Source organism: Corvus cornix, chromosome 2, assembly GCF_000738735.6.
Source record: "Corvus cornix cornix isolate S_Up_H32 chromosome 2, ASM73873v5, whole genome shotgun sequence".
NCBI lineage: Eukaryota > Metazoa > Chordata > Aves > Passeriformes > Corvidae > Corvus > Corvus cornix.
In genome coordinates, this window is record NC_046333.1 from 103,129,104 (window position 1) to 103,152,115 (window position 23,012).

The 23,012-nt window shown below is 38.1% G+C and overlaps 1 protein-coding gene across 1 annotated transcript in view; it reads left to right on the forward strand.

Annotated features, from left to right (window-relative positions):
• Positions 1-22,336, forward strand: part of LAMA1 (laminin subunit alpha 1) — a 100,207-nt gene extending 77,871 nt beyond the window's left edge. Inside the window, exons 42-63 of the mRNA XM_039572269.1 lie at positions 449-565; positions 1,985-2,167; positions 2,462-2,616; positions 4,457-4,600; positions 5,392-5,525; positions 5,683-5,833; positions 6,368-6,492; positions 7,781-7,931; positions 9,069-9,213; positions 9,816-9,957; positions 11,085-11,199; positions 11,389-11,559; positions 11,982-12,133; positions 12,622-12,807; positions 13,272-13,434; positions 14,554-14,666; positions 15,740-15,929; positions 17,870-18,028; positions 19,119-19,272; positions 19,869-20,002; positions 21,072-21,294; positions 21,774-22,336. Of these exons, the coding sequence (XP_039428203.1) occupies positions 449-565; positions 1,985-2,167; positions 2,462-2,616; positions 4,457-4,600; positions 5,392-5,525; positions 5,683-5,833; positions 6,368-6,492; positions 7,781-7,931; positions 9,069-9,213; positions 9,816-9,957; positions 11,085-11,199; positions 11,389-11,559; positions 11,982-12,133; positions 12,622-12,807; positions 13,272-13,434; positions 14,554-14,666; positions 15,740-15,929; positions 17,870-18,028; positions 19,119-19,272; positions 19,869-20,002; positions 21,072-21,294; positions 21,774-21,934 (3,368 nt within the window). The 3' untranslated portion in view covers positions 21,935-22,336. The remainder of the gene's footprint in view (positions 1-448; positions 566-1,984; positions 2,168-2,461; positions 2,617-4,456; positions 4,601-5,391; positions 5,526-5,682; positions 5,834-6,367; positions 6,493-7,780; positions 7,932-9,068; positions 9,214-9,815; positions 9,958-11,084; positions 11,200-11,388; positions 11,560-11,981; positions 12,134-12,621; positions 12,808-13,271; positions 13,435-14,553; positions 14,667-15,739; positions 15,930-17,869; positions 18,029-19,118; positions 19,273-19,868; positions 20,003-21,071; positions 21,295-21,773) is intronic.
• The last annotated feature ends 676 nt before the right edge of the window (positions 22,337-23,012 follow it).

Below are 23,012 nucleotides of genomic sequence, written 5' to 3' on the forward strand. Positions count from 1 at the left end.
AATTTAGATGGACAGAATTACATACCTTTTTTGTTCCTTCTATTCTACATATTTTAATTTCTAATGAGAGGATTCTGCAAACAGATCACAAATAAGTAGAAAAAACCCACTTCTTTGGCTCCTGTTACATAGTATAAAATGTGAAGAACACAGTAAAAATTATTAGGGTTCAAAATCATGGAATAATTTTATCTTACAGCCTTTTCCTCACAATGTTTGTAGCTCAGTCTCATGGAATTGGCCAAAAAGGGTAGCTTTGAGCAGAATGGTGCCCACAGGAGCTTATTTATTAATACTGCATTCATTTTGCGTTCCTGTTTGTAAAATGCTCTTTCTGTTGGAAAAAAAAGTTCCATTGATGAGATAAATGAATGATTCTTATCCCTATATTTTGTTTTTGTGTGGGTTGTATGGTATTTGTTTATGCATATGTTATTTCTTTCAACAGGACTTCTATTTGGATTGAATGGGTTGAACAAAAAGGTAGAAAAGATTCAGGAAAGTACTAATAAAATTGGCAACCAACTAAATGGTTCTCTGTTGACACTCAGAGTATTGCCTAACAGTAAGTGAAATTTATATTGGCATTCTCCTTATTACAGAACTCTCTAGTACAATTGTAATGAAACCCTGTTCATTATCTGATTGCAGAAACCTAGCAATAAACTATACTGGAGACTTCATTTAGCCTCCTAAATATTTTACATTCTTTTTAGTAAATCCATTAAACATAATTGGGTCTGTAGTCTGATTCACATTTCACATTGCTGTAAATCAGGAGGGGCTCTGGTAGAAATAGAATTACACTGATATGAAAGGAGAGTGAAGTTATAGAATATTTAATCCCACATGTGGAGAAACTTATGTATGGAACTGTGAGATTTCACTTTCTTTTCTGGCTTGTTTCAAAATTGTTTATACTAATCTGTGGATTTTACAGTCTGCATGTAAATGTTTTCTTGTTGTAAATGCTGACTTCACTTAACTGATTAAAATCAGTTGTTTTCTGCGCTTTTCCAAGATGAAAAAATTCCTTTTTTCAGTCATTATTTTGAATAAAGGCAAGACCTAGAGTTCATGGAAACTAGTAGAGAAAATTGCTTTGAATTTGTGAATAAGAGGGTCTGAAATACTTTGCCAATCTTAATAATGTGTTTTAAGTTAGAAAAACACTGTTTAAGATCTATTGTTAGGGTTGTTTGAGTCTACTGTGAATCTGGATTAGAATGCTAAGTTCAAACCTTAAAATAACCATTTTGCAATTCAGAGACTTAATTCATGCTAAAGGGTAATAGTAGTGATGAAATTACACTGGATATGAATTGCAGGACGCTATCTAACGTAAAGCTACACATTGACAATTAAGTCATTAAAATCACAGGAGTGTACTCCTCAGCTCACATTTTTGAATCAAACATTGTTTGATTTCAGCTTTGTTGTTACATTTCTTGAAGTTGTCTCTTTTTTTTCCCCTCTGGTCAGAGATCCATGGTGGCATTGCTCTCTGTGTAGAGGGCGGTGAAGAAGGATCCTTGAAGGTCTAACTGAGGCCTTTTTTGCCAGCCACAGCATCTTCCCACCAGTGTGGGCAGAAGGTGTAAGGGGCAGGCTGAGATTTGGAGTGGTGCACTCAGTAAACTGGTGCTTGTAGCCCAAAACAGAGGGTGTAATAGACCTTCTTTCTCACCAGCTTTGTATAGGATTCAAAACTTCAGTCTCAGATGAGTGTCTCTGGGTGCCAACACTCATTTAGGGGACTTAAACACTGTGAGCCTGATGTATTCATACAAACCTCCTGTTGAGATAGGCAGAATCAAGTTCCCCAAACAAACAAAAATACAATTCTTACTGAGAGGAATGTAACTGACAGCATTTCTAGTATTTTGACTATGTTTGTAGCTGCTGTTAGGAACCCAGGCATTTGCTAGTCACAAGTATGCATGCAAGTTTTGAATATTTTTTTGACCTGGGAACTGTGTTTCAGATACCAGGAAATACATGCTTGAAGTGAAAGAGCTGGCTGTGTCTGCAAACATCAGTTCTGTGGTGGATTTAAGTCAGTTTGGGGATTTCAGTCAAAAGCTAATGAATACATCCTCTACATTGTCCCAAGTTAATGACACTTTGAGGAAAACAAGTGAACTCATAACTGATTCATCAAAAGCTGGTAAGTTTGCTCTGTAGAAATGTCACTCCTTGCAGAAGCAGTACCAATACTCAATTTTAACAGGCATTAAATATGAGTCTGATGGGCTGAGAGTTTCTTCCTAATTCAGTAAAAATATGCTTGCTTTTTTAAAGAGACCTATAGAGGATTCACATGGGATATATATCCCTTACTGATGTTTAAAATTGCTGAAACCAAAATGGTCAGAAACTGGCTACCTTGACTAGGTATTTTAGCCATGAACAGTACATTTTGCTTTCACCCTGCGTCAACATCTCTTTTATGTTTTCACAGCATTCACAGCTGAAAAACAAGTTAAAGAAGTTGAAGCACAAGCAAGTCTTTTATTGGATAGACTCAAACCTTTGAAAATGCTAGAGGAGAACCTGAACAGAAACCTGTCTGAAATTAAAGAACTTATCAGCCAGGCCCGGAAGCAGGCAGCATCTGTAAGTTCCATCATCCCAGACTTAAATGACTTTTCACTTTTAGCAGGGAGGTTCTTTGAGATAAGGAGCCTAAAATTTACTTTCAAAGTACCTGGCTGTTGTTGTGGAGTCTCAGTGAAGTCCAAAGAGCACTGACTGATGCTAAAAAGCATACTGGCAGGGCTGTTGGTACATTTTAAGGTTTTAGCATCAAGTTTCTTACTGCATTTGTGAGTTTGTCAGAACAGCTACCTAATAATTTATCTGCTATTTCCTCCTGTTTCCTATAAAAATGATGAAACACAGTATGTCAGAAAGCAGTCATGAGAGATTTTGATGAGAAAGAGACAAGCTGGGGGATGGCACTGCTGTTCTCTTTAGTACAAGATGTTAATTTTTGAGGTTATTTAGAGATTGATGTGGGGTGCCCGCATATAACATCAAGTACCACTACAATTTTTTATCAAGAGTGTTGATTCTATCAATAAATTTGCATTTATGGCCTGTCATGTTCATATGTTCTTTGCAAGAAGCAGCTGATCATCCAGAGTGCTTTAAGACAGTGTACTTGTTTTCAAATCTCTGCTTCTCCCTTAAAGACAGCAAAAGTGAATCAACTGTACTATGGATGTCATTAGACTGTGAGAGAAACATGAAAATGGCTTTGCAATGAGTAGTTTTTGGTATGCTGTTGACTTAAGTGTGGGTATGTTATTGTAAGGTTTAGGGAGGTTTTGTTTAACAAAACAGAAGGCACTCAGTTCTTTCTGCAAATCTTCTTAATTATATGGTTATTGCTCCTCTGTCACAGTCCACTGAAACTTAATGAATCCACTGCATAAAAAAAGGGAATGGTATTTTCTGAGGTGTCATAAGCCACAGAGGTTCCTGGCAAGGCGAAAAGAAGTACTAGCAAAATCCCTTTTTCCAATTTGTAGGAGTTTGTTCTTTTTGGGGGGTGTGTGGGGGTTAGGCACTTTGTTTGTTTGTTTTGGTTTGGGGTTTTTGTTTGTTTGTATTTTTCCTTGGGGTTTTTTTGTTTGGTTGGTTTTTTGTTTGTTTGTTGGGGTTTTTTTGTAATTTTTTACTGTACAAGAGAAACTTGATGTATCTGTGTCCAGATGCATGCATACACACACATGTGCTATATGCACTTAGTAGTTACAGGTATATCCCATGAAGTTAATGGAATTAAGGCTTTTCTCTTGCTAAAAGGGATTTTCTGTCGTTATACCACCAAGCTGCTGGATGCTTGGTTGCATTTAGCTTGGATCAATATTTTATCAGTATACTAAAAAGTGGTCAATGGAGTTAGGGAATATGATTTATTTAATTTTTAAGAAGTTGAACTTGCAGTATATTCACAAATTAATTTTTTAATGTTGTGTAAACTGCTACAATTTTGAAATAATCAGAATTATTGCAGACAGTCTTCCTTCTCAATTTAAAAAAAAAATTCTCTCCGCAGAGACTAGAAATGATTTCCTTTATTTTTAAAACATTTTGAATTTCTGTATCTCTATTTTCTGATATTATGACGTGGCTTTTTACTGATATATGGCCTTCTGACCCAAGATTTATTGTTATTGTCTGATGTATTTGAATAGTTTAATTACTAATTCAAACCTCCTAATTAAGTGAGTGTATTAAGACAGATTTCATTCTTTTCTATTGTGAATCTCTTTATCAAGTGATACCTACAAGATTGCAAAAATCTAACCCAGGTGGCAATACTTAGATTGCATGAAAGTATCTCAGCAAAAGGCTTGCGTTTGTTGGTCAGAAGCTAACTACGTACTCAGAAATGTGTGCTGTGTACACTGAGACTTGTTTGGATTCCATTTGCTTCTTTTCCCCCCAGATTAAAGTTGCAGTATCAGCAGACAGAGATTGCATTCGTGCCTACCAACCCCAGATTTCATCTACAAATTACAACACCTTAACACTCAATGTGAAAACTGCTGAACCAGATAACCTCCTTTTCTACTTGGGTAGCAATGGAAAGGTAAGTTTCTGGTGTACGTTTACTGAAAATGATGGCAGTCAAAAATTTTAGATAGGTTTTTCCTTACTTGGTTTCAAACTAAGTAACCAAGTGAGGCCCCTTGCAGACAGATGTGTTCACTAGGGATGTAAGTATTTTTGTGCCTTAGATGATTCCAGAGATTCTCAAAGGTAGAGAATAAAAGCACCAGATTCCTTAGCCATTGCCTCTTGGCCCTGTGATGAAACTGCCCCTTCCTTTTCCTGTGTTGTGCGTTAACCACATCAGTGTAACACTCTCTGTGATCCTTTCATATGGCATTCTGGAGTGTATCAGATGATTTGCTTGGTAACACAGCTAAACTTCTTGAAGCTGGCCCTCATGAGCACAGTGCATCCACCCACTTGAAAGGGAGCATGATGGGTTACTGTCACACTGCTCTCCTCTTCATTCCTTGTGTAATCCCAATAAATGCACAGCTGTTAGCTCCTTGTGGCATGCTGTCATGTGATAGTACTTTTTGACTGACTGGTAAGTCATCTCACATATACTCAGAAGTGTATATTTCTATACATCTATGTATCTGTGCATCTCATGTTTATATATATATACATAACGAAAATATTCACCTACTTGCATATAACTTGAGGGAGTTTTGTTTCATTAGAAGTGAGTGAAAAGCCTGATTTTGCTAAAAGTCAGCTCCTGTAATATGGGATGTAGGGACATGAATCTGGGAAGACGTTCTCCGTGTTGCTGGTGAAAATACACATTTGATGCCATGAATTAGAATAGGCTCTGCTGTTTCTCAGACAGACTTCCTGGCAGTGGAGATGCGACGTGGTAAGGTAGCTCTTCTTTGGGATTTGGGCTCTGGCTCAACAAGAGTGGAATACCCTGATTTTCAAATCAACAACAACAAATGGCACAGAATACATGCCACCAGGTAATTAAAACAAGGATGTCATAAGTGTTGTACACAAACCATCCACTGAGTTTTTCAGTGATGAGATTTTTCGTGTCCTTAAAAAAAGAAGCCAATAGTATTTGTTGATTAAGCCTGATGATTTCTAAGACTATTTATTAGTGTTTGTATTTGGCAGGTTTGGAAAAACAGGTACACTCAGCATAGAGGAAGTGAACTCGGATCAGAAGCCTTCACCTAAATCTGGAACGTCTCCGGGGACAGCGAGCGTATTGGATGTTAACAAGTCCACCCTAATGTTTGTTGGAGGACTTGGAGGGCAAATCAAGGTTAAATTCTGAGATCAGCCTTCTGTTAATTGTTTTGAACATGTTTGAGAAATACTTCTGTGTTAGAAATAATTCATGATTTCGTTACTTCATCAAGAAATGCCAGGTACTCTGAGAATAAAGCAGAGATGCTGTAAGGGTTTTCTAGTATCCTGAAGTTAATTTTCCCTGGAAATTTTTGCATAAAGTTTTAACCAGGACAGGCTGTCTGTGCATGCACCAGGTATAGACATTATAAAATGAATTTGGGTTTTGTTTGCTTCTTCCATGGCTTCTTTTAGTTTGCAATTGTTATTCATGCCATGAGATGTGTAAGTAGGTCAAGGACATAGTTATTTTACTTTTTTTATGTATTAATCTATTATTATTTGAATGATAATTGTTCATAGTTATGCTAAAACATGTTGTTCTCTTATTATGATTTATATCTAACAAAGTTAAAGCTCAAGGAAAACAACCAAGCAAAAATTGTGCTGCATAATTTTCAGAGTACTTAACATTAATTATATTCATGAAGTATTTCTTGTCTTATAGAAATCACCTGCTGTTAAGGTGACCCATTTTAAAGGGTGCTTAGGAGAGGCATCCCTGAATGGCAAATCTGTTGGGCTCTGGAACTACATAGAAAGAGAGGGCAAGTGCAATGGCTGTTTTGGAAGGTATTTTGTCTCACTCTCTCTTTTTTTTTTTTACAGGTTTAGAATAATTTACATTTGTAATACTAAATTTTTGTGTTAGCTAAAAATAACAAGCTCAGACTTTGCAGTGTTTCACTGATCATTACCTTACAGTTCTGAGCACATTAATCTGAATGTGCCAGTGGTGTCAAATAACTTCATTGTATGGAATTCTAATTTTTTAATCACTTTCTCAGAGGAGTTTTATTGTTACCCTCTATTTTGTGCATTGGAAGTAGGGACTACCAGTAAACCAAAATGCTTTGGAATCTTTGCTTTGCAGTAGTTTTCCCTAGGACAAATTTATTCTTTCCTAGGGTAAGAAGCAGTGTAAAGCAGTCTCATAAAAAGAAACCATAGCAAAAGTGTTGCAACTGAGCTTGGTAACTTTTGCAGACTGCACTGTTTTTATGTTTAAGGAATTGAAAAGAAATATGCTTGTCCATGTTCCCTTTGCAGAATATTTCATGTAGAAACAGCAGAGGGTGCTGCTTGATTGTATGAAATATTTTTTACAAGTCTTGTACTGCAGGGAAAGGGGCTAATAGAACATGTATTGTAAGTGCAATTATGTAGAGCATTTCGATAAATGGATGACATGTTTTAATTTAGAGAGTGTATGCTGTAACAATTATTTTTTCCGTTAGGAAATCATTTAATTTGGCTTTTATTTTCTTATATAAGGGAAGAACACTTATCTTGTGTGCATCCCTTCCCATGGCTAAATCATGTGTTGTGAAGTTCTAAAATGAAAGCAGCCTTTGGCTGGAATCCTTCAGTTATTCATTGCATCAAGATTCAAGTATTTTCTCACACTTTCTAAGTTACTGCCTGGGGGTTGCACTGACTGAGCAGTACCTGAGGGGGGCTGATCAGAAAGTTGGAGAGAGACCTTTTACAGGGGCATGGAGTGACAGGACAAAGGGGAATGGATTCAAACTGAAAGAGAGTTGGTTTAGATTAGATATTAGGAGGAAACTCTTTACTGTGAGGGTGGTGAGACACTGGCACATACTGCCCAGAGAAGTTGTGGATGCCCCATTCCTGGAGGTGTTGAAGGCCAGGTTGGATGGAGCTCTGAGCAACCTAGTCTAGTGGAAGGTGTCCCTGCCCATGGCAGGAGGCTTAGAACTAGATGGCCTTTAAGGTCCCTCCCAACCCAAACCATTCTATGATTCTATGATCTAACTTTTCTTACATTGTATATAAAAATTACTGGGAAAAACAAGTGTTCAGTTAACATTTTTATATTGTTTTTCTACTTCTGTAGCCCACAGGATGAGGACACTTCGTTCCATTTTGATGGCAGTGGATACTCAGTTGTGCAGAAGGCACTCCGCTCAACAGTGACTCAAATAATAATATTTTTCAGCACCTTTTCGCCAAATGGGCTTCTTCTGTATCTTGCTTCAAATGGCACTGTAAGAAAATGGATCAGATTCCTAAACTGTCGTAAACTGTGTTTAGATCATTTGGTGGTTTCTTGCTTGCTTTATTTTTCAGCTTACTTATATTAGGCCATATTACTGCTTTTGTGTAGTTCTTCACCTATGATTGGCATCATAAGCCAAAGGAGTAAAGACAAGAACTCTAGAGACAACTGATTAGAGCAAATACTCACCTAAACTAAGGGCAAAATTAAACAATGAAAAGAATTCTTCACAATTTATTTTCATTTTAGAATAAAATTTAATTATTTTAGACTAAAATTAATGATTACTTAACTAAAGGATAGAAAAGGAAACAGTAAGGCTGACAAACTAGTTGTTTCAGTTGAAGGAACATTTTCAGAATGTAAAATTGTTTTGGAACTGAGCTTGCAGAAGGACAACATAATAATGAAAAACCATATTGAATTAAATCTGTAAGATGAGAATTCAGTAAACTGAAACAAATTGAACTCCTGCAAAAGCAACATAATGCAGACCCATCACCAGACCTTCATTGTCATGTCATACAGTTTACTGCATACTTAGATGATGGTTTTCTGCTCCTGATGGAAGGAAAAGCTTTGTTTGGATACAGATTCTTTCAGAGTCACTGCATTATTCATTTGTTTTATGTACTCACTGCCTGAATACACTGCACAATAATATCTGATTTAAGCTTTACAGTTCAGAGGGGGTACCTTTAATGCAATTCAGAAAGTCTTTTTTACTGTGTGAGGAAGGCCTTTGCTTCTTGCAGAAAGAACATCATAGTGTTTGATCATTATGCTAAGTGTCAAATCAAATTACTTTCAACTTCATCCAAAACCAGGGAAATGTGACTTGGTTATTTAACCCTTCTTCTGCTGAGTAATCAAACTTTACAATGCATTTAAGTAAGAATAATAAGAAAAGAAACCAAAAATACATCCTTGTGAGATACTTGTAACTTAATTTTCCTAAATATAGTGAAGATGAGCATCTTGGGCCTAACAAATAGTCCAGGTACAAGAGTTACAAAATCTTTTCCACACATAGCCCAAACCTGCCAGGGATGCATTCTGTAGGAAGATTTTATTTCCAGGAATGTAATCTGTTGTTTGTTTTGGGTCTTTTTTTTCTTCCTCTCAGAGAGATTTCTTGGCCCTTGAGCTTGTTGATGGCAAAGTGAGGCTGACTGTTGATCTTGGTTCAGGACCTCTTGCTCTTACAACTGACAATCATTACAACAATGGAACATGGTATAAAATCTCCTTCAATCGGAATAAGAAGCAAGGTAGGCTACAGATTGAAAAATCCAGGTGTCAGCCCATTTACAAATACAAATATCTAAGATAGCTGCAGGGAACATCACTGCAACCAAATCTGATCACTTCCAATGGAGTCTCTTTAGCAGCCCCACCTATGGTACTTTGCTTTTAGAAGGACTAAAGTGTAAATCTTGGGCTTGGTTTAGCACATCTCATAAAGAGCAGGTAGTGTAGAAACTGCTGGATGAAAACATACCAACAGGCTTTAAAGACTGCAAGGTTTTTGTCCAAGTCTCTAGCTGAGGGATCACATTTTCTCTTCTGCATTTTAATATTACAACTGTTTTGTGGGGGCCTGTCTTTCGGCAAGAATGCATACATGCTAATAGTTATAACATATTCTCATATGTATCTATTTTCCTGTAGACCACTCCAGATTTGGTTTTGGCAGAGAGGAATGAATGAGATTAACAGAATAGCTGGAAGTACAATAAATTTCTCATTCTAAAAATAAGAAGATTGTCCACACATGTCTGAGTCAATGACTACATTTTCCTTTATTACGGACAAGATTGCCAAAAGGGCAGAAAGGGTCCTTCTCAAGATCTTTACTCTCTTTTCTTTGCAGGAATTTTGGCAGTCATGGATGCATATAACCTTAATTATAAAGAAACGAAGCAAGGAGAATCTCCTGGAGTTGCCTCAGACCTGAACCGCTCTGATAAGGACCCAATCTTCATTGGTGGGCTGCCAAGATCGAGGCCTCTGAGGTAAAGTGTCTGACTTTTGCACCTTTGCTAAGACTCTTGTAAGGTGAGGGGAAAACCTTTACACACTCTATCTCCACTAAAATGAGAGAAAATCAGTGAATTCTGAAGTCTAGTTTATGACCATGTATACCACAGAATTATCTGACCTTAGACTTCAAACTCTGATATTTTGCTTTCCACTGTCTGACACTGCAGTTCAGATCAGAAATATTTTTTTCCCCCCTTCAAGGGTGATTTCCACCACAGCAGCTGCCACAGCAGCTCTTTGGGGCAAGCATTCACCACTGCTGTCTGCAGTGATGCTCCTTTGATCTCTACCTGTGAGAGCCTTGCGTTTTCCAGATGGCATTTATGGGCAAAACTATCCTTAAGGATAAAAGTTCTACTTCAGAATTTCTGTAATCCAATAACTTGGAACAGAGGAGAAACAACTGTGAACAGATAACAGAAAACATTGCAAATACATATTTTATAGCGTGTCTCTAGTTTATGGGTTTTTTTGCATTGCACATCCGTACTGAACTTGCAAAGTCACATTTCTTCCGCTGGCTTCACAGTGAAAAGGTAAATATGGCAAGAGAAAATCTAATTAAACTTTCTGCACGCTCTTGACAATAAGGTAAATTCTAGTACATTATTGGTCTCTGCACAGTTATTACAGAGTGCAGACTTGTTAATCTTAGCTGGCATACCAGCCTGTAAGGGATTATGGCAGGACAGCCTTAGATTTCTCAGCCTTAAACCGGGAACCAAATTAGGCATCCTCCAGACTTGAAAAATGAAAAATAAATACTGCGTAGTAGACAGCTACAGTTACCCTTTCACACAATCTATTTTATTTCAGCTGAAGATTCACCTAAAAGTTTTGGGAAAAGACCTGACCTGTCAACACAGCATTACACACTTGTGTGTTTTCATTTGGGCAACACATTTTCTTGACTATTTTTAAGACCAGATTTAGTATGTGAGAGTAAAACTTAAACCACGTCTCTTTTCACTTACACCAGACAGACTGCATTCTTTAAAACAGATCTCTCTTTCTTTTCTTATTGAAGGGAAATTAATTTTTTCTCCCAAGAGATTTCAAATACTACTCCTTGGAAAGAAAGCCTTGTTTTATGTTTCAGGAAAGGTCTTAATAGTAGAATGTATGTGGGATGCATCAAGAACCTGGAAATATCTCGTTCCACCTTTGACTTGCATAGAAATTCATATGGAGTAAGAAAAGGCTGTGTATTGGAGGTAGGAAACTTTAAAGTTTTGTGACCTGATCTTTCTTTTTATGAACTAGTGAATAGTGGTGTTTACAGTGAGTTGAAATGGATTTATCTCTAAAAATTCTAAGGTAATCTAATCCATATTTGCTTTTTTTTCTTACTGTACACTATGTAGGGTTAAATACAGTAATTATTTCTGTTCTTCATAAAATAGCCTATTCACAGTGTCAGCATCATGAACAATGGATATATTGAGTTGGTACCTAAGTCCCTAAGCCCAGAGTCAGAACTGATGGCAACTTTTGCTACAAAGAACAGCAGTGGCATCATCCTTGCTGGACTCAGCAGGGGACTGGAAAAGCGACGACGAAGACAAGCACACTTGGCAAGTACTTAAAAAAAAGATTTCTGGGGGGTTGTTTTTGCCATTTTTATTTTGTAAAATCAAGTCAGGTTGCTATTGTGTATCCGGTAGACAGTTGGAACTTCTAGAATCCAAAGACAAAATGTTACTGTTTCCTGCTCTTAAGAGAGGAGTGTTAGTGAGTGTGTGTGTGTGTGTAAAAAAACCCTGCACTTCAACTGGAGTTATTTTGACCAGAGAAATGTCCAGCTTTTGTGTTTGCTGTTACAAGGCTTTGCACTCTAAGAGGTACCAATACAATTCCTACTAGTCTTTGAGTTTCATTTAAAAGTTTACAGCAAGGTTGGAGGTAAATTTTTCCCATGTGTGCTCTTTTTAAACACTAAATGAGTGTCTGAGAATTGAGCTATAGTTAAAAATTAATCCTCTAATTAAATCTACAGCCCTTCTTTTCCATCATGCTGATTGATGGTCATCTTGCAGTGCATGTTAATGCTGGAGATAGAGCAAGTACTAGGAAAGTAGTTCTTCAGTCTGCTAATGGAACATACAGTGATGGACAAGAACACTCTGTCATCCTAATTCGGAATAAGAGGTACATGTGACTGCAAAGAGTACTACCTGTTTAATTATTGTATGTTGTTGTCAGTTCACTGCACTCTCTGAGGAATTGCCTCTGCTAGCTTATTAGGTGGGATAATCAGGGCTGTGTTTTTCTGCTGTCAATGCAGATTTTCTGATTTACATGGTAATTGTATAGAGCATACAGCCACTGATAGAGGTGTAGCTAAAAGCACTCAAAATCTCTAGACAGTTTGGGGCACTTGAGTACAAGCATACTAAGTAGTATTAGCAAAAAGATACACAGCTATCAAAATAATTTAGAAAGATATTTCACAACACTTTGCATGTTAAAAATCATCTAAAGAGGAACTTCCAGTTTTAAAACATTGAAAGGATTATCAAAGTGATGGAATCTTTATTTATTAGAAGAGGACATTTTGAGGCTGATAGGAATGCTTTTCATCTGAAAATGACTCTCTAAGACCTTGTTGAATGTTTTCCCTACTTTATCTTTTTCAGGATCATAAGTGTACAGGTGGATGAAAGTAAACCTGCAGAACTGAGGCTTGGTTCAGCAGCAGAAATGAGCCCCATTAATATTTCCAACTTCTATGCTGGTGGCATTCCAGCAGGAGAGGGCATCTTAGGGCTAAAAATGGCTGGCTCCTTTCATGGCTGTATCAGCAACCTTATTTTTAACAAGGAGTAAGTCAGAGGGGTAACTGCCTTGTTTGGGAAAACTGTGTGTAGTAATCGTTACATGTAGTTTGTGATCTCTTGCATGACACTTCCATTTGCCTGATTTTTAACATAAGATATGCATGATACTCATGATCTGGATATTATAACAGCCAGAAAATTGATATTACCAGCTATATTTCTAAATAGCATTAAAAATGTCTTTAATGTTTATAGAGATGCTGCACAAAACACAGCTTTCTCTACTATAATTTCATCTGTAGTAACAGACAGAATGGCCTTCCAAAAATATTGTAGATTCATATTGTTCTGTGGACAGATTATTTGCCACTTCTCAATCTGTTTGTCACAGATGCCTCTTCTTTCCTTTTCTGCTGTTACTACTGAAAGACCTTGAAAAATACTCTCCTTCTGCTTGGGAAATAAGTAGAAATGCACCTCTTAAAATGTATTTTCTAAAAAAAATACAGGCTTTTATATTTCACCACTTCCATGAAGTATGAACACGTGGATATGGACAGCTGCTTCCTGTCAGAGAAGCATAAACCAGCTGTACAGCCATCAGGCACTGCAATTCAACCTGAACTTCAGGCTTTACCAGTTCCCCTGAGACCTCTCACAGATACAAAAAAAGTATGTATTGCAGCAAGGTTTTATTGCTGCCTCTTTTGTCCTTTCTTTGTGGAGAATTATCAAATTAGGGACTGTGTATATTTGCTTCCTCTGTGGTATGGAATGGCTCAATAGATGTATATTTGAAATTATTATTTCCTACAGAAAAACAGATACTAACCTTTGTAGCAGACTGTTGGCCATTTGCAATGGAAATGTAGTTAGGTTTATCACTGTTCAGGCAGCAGCAACAGAAAAAAAGAAAAGAAAAAGTGGAATGATAATCTCCCAACAGAAGGACTTGACAGTAACTATTATCTTTAGTGTATTCCTGCCAAAGGGACTGTGCTGAGATTTGCATTAGCTGTGCAGCTCTGCATTCACATTTTCCTGGTCACACACATGCAGCCTCTGCTCTGTGTCAAAGAGGAGGCACAAACCACTCGAGAGACACACGGTGTCTGAATGCAGCTTGCACGGCACCTGTTTCCTCTCACGCAGTGCCTGTTACCAAGAGAGAAGGCAGCATTACTTCTCTCCTCCTGCAGCTGCATATCTTTATAATGAAGGGTTTCCAAAGCATCCTGAAACCATTTTCCTGTGGCAACAGAAAGAAAGATTTTATACATTTGATTCTATAAAAAAGCAAGGTTTCATACATACAACTGTGACTATAAAAAGAAATAAGTTGTCCTTTTTAGAGCTAAAGTATAGCTTTGACTCATACTCTGTTACTCAGCTTTCCATACTCCAAATCGTAACAAAAATGTGTGTCCTCACAAAATGGGAAAATATTCCTACCAAAGCTATAAGATTTTCATACTGAAATTGTACTTCCAGCATTAGTTATCAAAAGAGCTATCAATTAAGAAAAATAGTGAATATATCTCAAACTACAAACATTTCTCAGTAGAAAAGGCTGGTGCTGTCGACAAGACATAGCTTAATCATTAGAACTTGTTCTTTTTGAGCCTGAATATAGGTTGGAATGCTTGTGAGTTTATGTTTTGCTGTATACTTCGTGGTTATCTTGCGGCTCAGTTTTGCTTTCTGCAAAGCTCTATGCAGGCACACTGTCATTCAACAGTTGCTGGGCAGCACCTGATACTGTTCTTGTTGGTAAAGTCATTTCATTAACAGGTAGTTTGTGCAAAAGATGAACTGCCTGATCATGTCCAAGGTGCTCATCAGTTTGGACTTGCCAAAGGCAGCCACTTGACCCTGCTCTTCGATCAGTCTGCTGTCAGGAAGAAGTGAGTATATCCTGAATTACACATGCACACACTGTTATTTTGTATTGAGCTACAAGAAGGGCAGTGATGGTTTTCATGATTGATCACTGCATTGCCAGATTTGAACATGGCCCTCACTTCAGGTTTCTGTGGGCTCCTCATGGAAGAAAGTATCATATCCCAGGTTAGTGATCACAAGTTCAGTAACTCATTATCAGAGTTCGGCAATTTTTTTCTCTCAGATTTAAGAGTCTCACTGTATCTTCTGTAAGTACTTTGATTTCTTTTTACCACATACTGAGCTCACATCTGGTCCCTATTCCTTTGTCTGATGCAGATAACATCTCACCCTCTCCTCTCTATTTTCTGCAAGTGCATCTTCCATATTTGAAGGTGTACTTGAAGGAGACAAGACTACTGAGAAAAATCATTTTGTTGAGACTTAATGTGTGATAGCCTCTCTGCCTCTTTTACTTGTTTGAGAGGCTCCCAACAAGGTTGCCAGCACACAGCCTGCAAGTCACTTGTAATTGCTTCTTGCAACTCAGAAAGTCTCCGCAGGCATAGAGAAAAGAGTGGTTTTTCCTTTTAGCCATTCTCTTTTACAGCTACTGAGCAAAGGACATTGCAGAGGATTGATGCCATGTAGTCTGAACCTGTTGTCTTCATAATAAATGGCTCATTCATCTCCTCTACCTTTTAAGCCTCCGTCTGTTCTCATTGTGGCCATTATTTCCTAGCAAGCCTGGCTAATAGTAATGGATGCCATAAAGTTATCCGGGAATGGGGTCCTTTCTTAGGGCAACAGGCAAGCCTGCAGTCACAAACAGCTGAGCTTGTCCCTCTTAAAGTTCATCTCGCTCTTTGACAAGCACCTTTTCTATTTCTGACAGGTACAACACTGATTTCCATTATTAAATACATTATAAGTCACGCTTTCTTAGAATCAACCCAAATTCTACTTTTCTGGCCTTTGTAATAATAAATCTCCTTTCATTATAATAAATTGGTTCAGGCTGTTCTCTGTGTCCAGAAAAGCTTTTCATCACTGCAGAAGAAATACCTTTCAGTAACACTGAATTTTTATTGTCTAGACTTTCCATCCAGCTGAATCTCAGAACCTTTGCCTCCAGTGGCCTGATTTACTACATGGCTCACCAAAACCAGGTTGATTATGCAGCCCTACAGCTTTATGGGGGACAGCTCCATTTCTCATTTGATTTAGGCAAAGGAAAAGCGGTAGCTCTTCACCCTGCTGTTGTCAGTGATGGAAAATGGCATACGGTAGGTGGTCGCCAATCTTGTGCTCCATTTTTTTTCCCTGGAGGTACTGGTATGGGTTTTGCCTGCCTTATCTGTATGCTTTCTGTGTTGCAAAAGCAAACTGGTTCTAACCCAATCATGAAGTCATTCAGAAAACTTTTATTTGATAATAATTTCCTTTTAAAATTGTCATTAATTGTACATCAAATCCATCTTCCAACTACTGTAAGTATCTCAAACTATTTAGGAATTAAATAGTTCACCAATTGTGTAGTAATGGTCATCTTCAACAGAGAAGGACCTAACAGAGAGGTGTAAAAAATCTGACGTTTTCCACAGAGAGCTTTCAATGCATTACGTCACCAAAGACCTGCACTTCAGTGTGTGACAGGGTGACAGAGATTTGTGGGTGCAGTTTTTCTTTTCTCCCACTTATTACCTGACCATGTCACAGCAGCTAGTGACAACAGGGAAGCACTGTCTTTCCTTTCCTTGGTTGAGGCAAGATGAGAAAGGGGAACATTTTAAATGAATGGAGCCAGGGGCAGGACTTGAGTAGAGTTTGAGAAGAAACTATGTCTACTGCTTGGAGGTGTCACGTAGCATTCACGGCCTTCTGCACAAAGATTGCATCAGTTTCTATTGGCCTGGTTCCTCTGAGCAGCCCAGCTGCTACTGGCTCTGGCTTTCTTTGTGAGAAGTGACTGGGATGTTCAGAGGAGTTTTAGAAGTAACTAAGTTTTAGAGGGACAACACTTTTCCTAAAGGCAGGTGAGGATGACAATATTCATCCCGCTATGCTTCCCCTCCCTTATCCATATGTGAAACCTTAACTCTGTGGGACAAGGTGATTGATGACACAAAGCTGCCAGCTTTCCTAGGTGCCTTGGGAATCAGCAGAGTTCTTTTGTTTTTTTATAAATAATCAGCAGAAGAAAGAACAGCAAAAACTAACATGAAGAAAGCAAATGTGAACGTCTGTCAAATATCACTGTCAAGCTCTGCTGCCTACCCTGAAAGGAAGAATGCTCCAGGACTTACAGCTGCATGTTTAAAATTACATTTACTCACATAAAACTCACACTGACACTATCCACATTTTAAGACATGAGCACATTCTGTACAAGAGCTGACCTATGACTACCCTGGACATAAAAGCAGGAGCTTCAGCCTTCTTCAGAGGTTGAGGCTGAGTCACACCACTTCCCAGCTGAGGGTGATCACTGCAGTCCCTCTGCAATCAATGTAAACTAATACACATTGCTACTGAAAGAAGCACTACTTCTTTCATTGTCTGCCCTCTGCTCATACCATCCTGTTTTACTCCTTTATCCCCTTACCAGCCCAATGTTCGTGAAACTTCATGTTGAACCTCGTCATGATTCTGAGTGGGGCTAAAAGTAAATAGAGATGGATAAATGGCTAGCTGAGTTCCCTCAGCCACATGTGAGTAATTGTTTTAGGGCAAGAAGAGCATAGGGACATGAGTGAACAAGGTGGGCAGAACTGGGCAGCTTTTTTGGTTATAGCAAATATAGCACTGCCCATCATAAAATGACAGCATAAGAATGTGCACTTCAGAGAGCTGAGATGGCTCAGCTGTTGGGCAGCACAATAATTGCAGGAGACCAGCACAGAACACCCTTCTCCAAATTCGGTGATGTACTCATATCCTAAGGCAATAAACTGGTGATTTAAAGAAATGATAAAACACTGAAAGCCTTAGGCAGGACGATATGAAATCACTGTGAGCCCTTGGGAAGGCAAGGAAGCTGTTTAACTGCTTAGTTGCATTCAGAAATGGTGTCAGCCTCAGGAAGAATTTCAAGAGGGTGCCTGAGAACAGAATACCATAGCAGTTCAACCACTAAACAATTGTCTTGCTTATTTCTGTGGCAAATGATGACTAGGTAACCAATTTAGCTTACTCATTTATGTTCACATGCTTTCCTTTTTTCCAGGTAAAGACAGAATATGTTAAAAGAAAAGGCACAATCATTGTGGATGGACAGGAATTGGTAGCAGTCAATGCTCTGGGAGATGGTAGCACCTTGGATGTGGAAGGAAAGCTCTATGTGGGAGGACTCCCCTTAGACTACGTGCCAAAGAATCTTGGGAATGTAAGAAGGTTTGGGGTGGGGGGATGTCTCTGGCATTTTGCAAGACTAAAATGAGCTTAGTGCAGCAAATCCAGGGAAAGAAGCAACAAGGAAAGTAATGACCCTTTACCAGATAAATCTTTCTAGCTTTCTATGGCTTAATGACTCTAGCAACAGCTTGTATCCTTGTGTGTTAGTAATAGCCCTTAACAGAACTTTTTTTCATTCTGTTTCTCTGTTAAAAATGGATAAAGAATATAAATTCCTGTCTTTCACAGTATAAGGTAAAAACATGACCTACAATCTCAGATATGTAGTACTTACATATGTGTAATACTTACATATTAATTTTGGTATACGAGTCCTATTGCATTCAAACAGAAATTAGGTGCCTTAAATATCTCTGAAAGACTGGGTTTCCCTGTCTTTAGATTAAAGCATATTTTAATACAGGCTTTTAGAGGGCAAGTTTTTGTCACCTTCCTCCTTGTGCAGCCCATTATATCAACAAGGATTCCAGTGATGATGATGATGTTTCTCATGGAATTGTAGAATATCCTGAGTTGGAAGGGATCCTCAAGGATCATCGGAGTCCAACTCCTGGCCCTGCACAGGACACCCCAAGAATCACACCATGTGCCTGAGAGCACTGTCCAAATGCTTCTTGAAGTCTGTCAGGCTGGTGCACTTCCCTGGGGAACCTGTTCCAGTGTCCAATCACCCTCTGAAGTGATTCAGATGAATCTTTTTGATGAAGAACACTTGCAAAATGTCATACAAAACCTTGATTTACTCATTAATTTGCTGAAGCATGTTTGGAATGCTTTTACTGTTGGGCGTATCCCTGCTCACAGTCAGGCAAATACAGTTCTTTCTGTATATTACAGACTGTGTATACTCTGCTGCTAAACTATTTGCTTTTGACTCTTAAGACATTATGTACCTTACAGAATTATATGTAATAATATAAATTTAATTGTGTAAATATTTTAGATTCTGCTGTGTTTTGTTCAGATAATATTTCATCTACAATAACATCAGGTCATCATCACTAAGAGAGGATTGCAGCAGTTTATACTAAACATTATCTCTTGTATTTCCATGTGTTCAGGTTACTCACAGTATTCCTGCCTGCATTGGTAGCATGACAATTAATAGCAAACAAGTGGACAAGGAGAGTCCTGTCTCCATCTTTGCTGTGAATAAATGCTATGAAACAGTGCAGGATGGTACTTTCTTTGATGGAAGTGGCTTTGCTGCCCTTGGTAAGTGTCGTTAGATGAACACAGTACGTTACTGAATTAACGTTAATGGAAACACACTCCTTTTGGGCTTTACCGGAACTGTGTGTAATTAATAGACTCCTCACACAGTGAGGGCATGCCCTACATATGGATATCTAACTGAGTCCCTTTACTCCATCCATCCAAAAGTGGTCATTTCTGCAAAGGGCTATCTTGCACAAATAAAAGAGCTAATGATTTTAGCACTGGGAAAGAAACGAACCACATCTTTCTTCAGCTAAGAATATGCATGTTCATGATGCTAAGGTCTGTTGAAGAATATGAAAACAAAATACTTGAAGTAACATGAAGGATGACATTTGTGTTCTGTACTGTTTCTTACAAATGAGATAGAATGGATTAAATCTGAATTAATGAAGAAAAACTTATTTGGGAATTTATCTTTTCCAGTACAAAATAGGAATTATGACTTTGGAAAACTTGTTTTCCAGAGGTTCTGCAAAGTCATATTCCAGCAGCATAATTAACAAGATTTTTAGACCTTTTAATGATGTATATATTTTACTTTGTACTGTGGGTTCCACGTCTTCTGCTAGAGACTTTTAACTTCTTTTCAGTCAGAGAAGGCTACAAAGTGAGGTCTGACGTGAACATCACCCTGGAGTTCCGTACGACAGCAGTGCACGGGGTTCTTCTCGGGGTCAGCAGTGCCAAGGTTGATGCCATTGGACTGGAGATTGTACATGGCAAGGTAGGCTGCCCTGTGCAGGCACACTCATTTCACAAGGCTTGTTTGAAACTGGGAGGCTAAAACTCTTGGAGTGCATGAAATATACACCAGTGAAGTGTGATGGAGGCAACTTCCCACAGAATGAATATGGGACAGACTTTCAGTCTCAAGGTTTCTCATTGCCGTCATATGATAGAGTGCGATTAGCAGAAGTAACTGGAACTCTTAGGGTTTTTAATTAGTGTAATTTATGTTAGTGTGCAGCTCCTCTGACCTCCTGTACTACATACCTTGTATGTTAGACCAAATATATATCTTTTTTATGGCTTAATACTTTTTCTGCCATAAAGCTATCCTTGTCCTTGAAAAAAATATTACATATACAATGCACACTGTTTTGTAGCCTCTTCTTCAATATTCATGAGCAATTAACTCATTCTCTACTTCTACTGGCCATTATGTTCCATAAACCTTTTAACAATCAATACACATACTTCTCCAGTCACCTCTTGCATAAAAAATATACACTTGATTGCTCTTAAGTGTTTGTTTTTGCAGAAATAGCTCATTTTTTATTCAAAGCTTCCTAGCTAGAGACAGTGTTAAATATCAGTGTTTCTGTGGGACATGCTTTCCCAGTTAATACTTACATATTAATCCTCACCACAGAGTTGAGGAAATGTCAGCTGCTTTGAAAAATAAATGCATGAAAAAAATCAATACATTTATTGGCAATGACAAGTGCTTTCACTCCATTCTACTTTCTATTCAGTTAGACACAGTAAATCTTCTTTCAGATTTCTGAAGTCTCAGGTTCTGTGAAAACGTCTTGATTTGTATTTGTAAGAAACATTGAAATCCCTAGTGAAGCGTATCAATGGACCATTGCACAGGTAGATCTAAGTCTTTTAGATTTTAAAAACCACTACAGTAAAAGATCTACTCTATCCATCAAAGTAAACATCAACCTTGCATATTGCCAAACATTTAAAACAGAAACCTCTGCACCAGCGTGATTGTGCTTTTATCTAGGCAGATTAGTTCATGTATTCTTACTTAGATCTTCACTGGCATCTGGCTGTTTGTACAGGTTTTATTCCACGTCAACAATGGAGCTGGCAGAATAACAGCTACATATGTACCAAGAGGCACAAATAGCTTGTGTGATGGGAAATGGCACAAGCTTCAAGCAAACAAAAGCAAACATCACATTTCACTGGTAATTGATGGGAATTTGGTTCACACTGATAATCCCTACATCCAGTCAACATCTGCAGATACGAACAATCCCATTTATGTTGGAGGTTATCCTGGTAGGTACAATAATATTTCCCTTCCCTTATGTCCTTCCTGCGCTCACTCTCACAAGAGTGACGCTTAACACGTGCTTGCTTTTGTTTGCCATGGGAATTGTGACTGCAATTCCCAAGAAATGGGAATCAGCTGTTGCTTCATATTCTGTTAAAAAATAGTTTCTATTTTAACTTCAAAAACACCCGTGCAGAGTGGCTTTCTCCTCTGTTTTCCCCTCTCATCTTCCATTGTCCCCTGGGAAGAACTATTTCTGCAAACTCTGCCAAGTTATTGCTGTGCAGGGCTTATGCTTGAATGGAGCACTGACTGACCATGTTGGGATGTCACAGTTCATCCAAACATGAGTGGAACTTGATGCTCCTCAGGTATTGGTTTTATCTCTCATTTCAGAGGGGGGAGAAGTTTAATAACCTGGATCTTTGTATTTTTTTCAGTTTGGTGGAAATAGATTTTTACATATTTCGTGTTTGTTTTTCAGCTGATGTGAAGCAAAACTGCCTCACAAGCAAGAGCTCATTCCATGGCTGTTTGAGGAACCTTGTTTTGACTAAGGGCCAACATACAGAATTGTTTGACTTTAGCAGAGCTTTTGACCTGCGTGGAGTGTTTCCTCATTCCTGCCCTGGGGCTGAGCACTGAACTGTAGCAAAGCCTGTCTGGACTGAGAGAGGGCTTTTTTTTGTTGTTGTTGATCTGTTATTTTGCATTCTAATTTCATAATGAAAAAAGGAACTGGTAAGAACCTGCATCTCTTTGATTTTTCTGGTTGTTTTCCAACTCAGGTCACTTATTTTTTTTAATCAGAAGTTCTGTTGCCTGCATTTTAACTAAATGGTTTTAAACAACAAATACCTCTACAACAATTTTAATGGCATTTATTGGGTATTTTTCTTTTGGGAATTTTTATTAATCAGTGTTTACGGTATGTTTTCTTTTGATTACTTGACAGTATTTCATTTTATTGTGTGTTGACTGTTTTATAAGAACATAATAATTTTGGACCACATAATAAAACTACAATAAACTGCATTATTTCATGTAGTTCAGTTGTCAATGTATTTTAGTTAGAAGAAAAAGAGCCTGAAGGTAAGAAGTTACAAGTATGCACACTTCAGGGAGGTTGGAACTACATAATCTTTAAGGCTTCTTCCAATCCAGGCCATTATATGACTCTGATTCTATGAAATATAAGTGGACACAGTCCAGCAGAGGGAGCAGGAGACTGACTAAATTTTTTGAACACATAATTTTGAAAGTCTCAGATTCAGAGTTTAATGAATAGAAATTTCTTGGTTACACTTCATAGGGTAGCTCCAGTTCCTTTTCCTTCTGGCTTAATATCCAGTGCTTCTGACTCTCATTACAGATGCATTGGCTAGAAGGATTATGTTCCTGTTTATACTTTCATGGAATCTATGGCACAGAGATGCCTATGAAGGCATAATATGTTGCTGAAGGAACAATTTGGGTCTTATTTGGGAAAAACTATCTATTTTGGCAGTGAAAACGAATGCATCATTCATTCTTTGTAAAATAGTATTTCTTACAGGACACAGGGAGGCACTTTTGAGGCCAGTCTGCAGTTTTATCTTTTTCTTTTTTACTGTGCCTGCTCTGTTTCTAAAATGAGTCTTCCAGTAGTTCTCTTAAGCCAGGTTTGGGGGAAGTGTGCTCAATCTGAATCAAGTAAGGACATCCATTCATCAGCTGGCCAGAT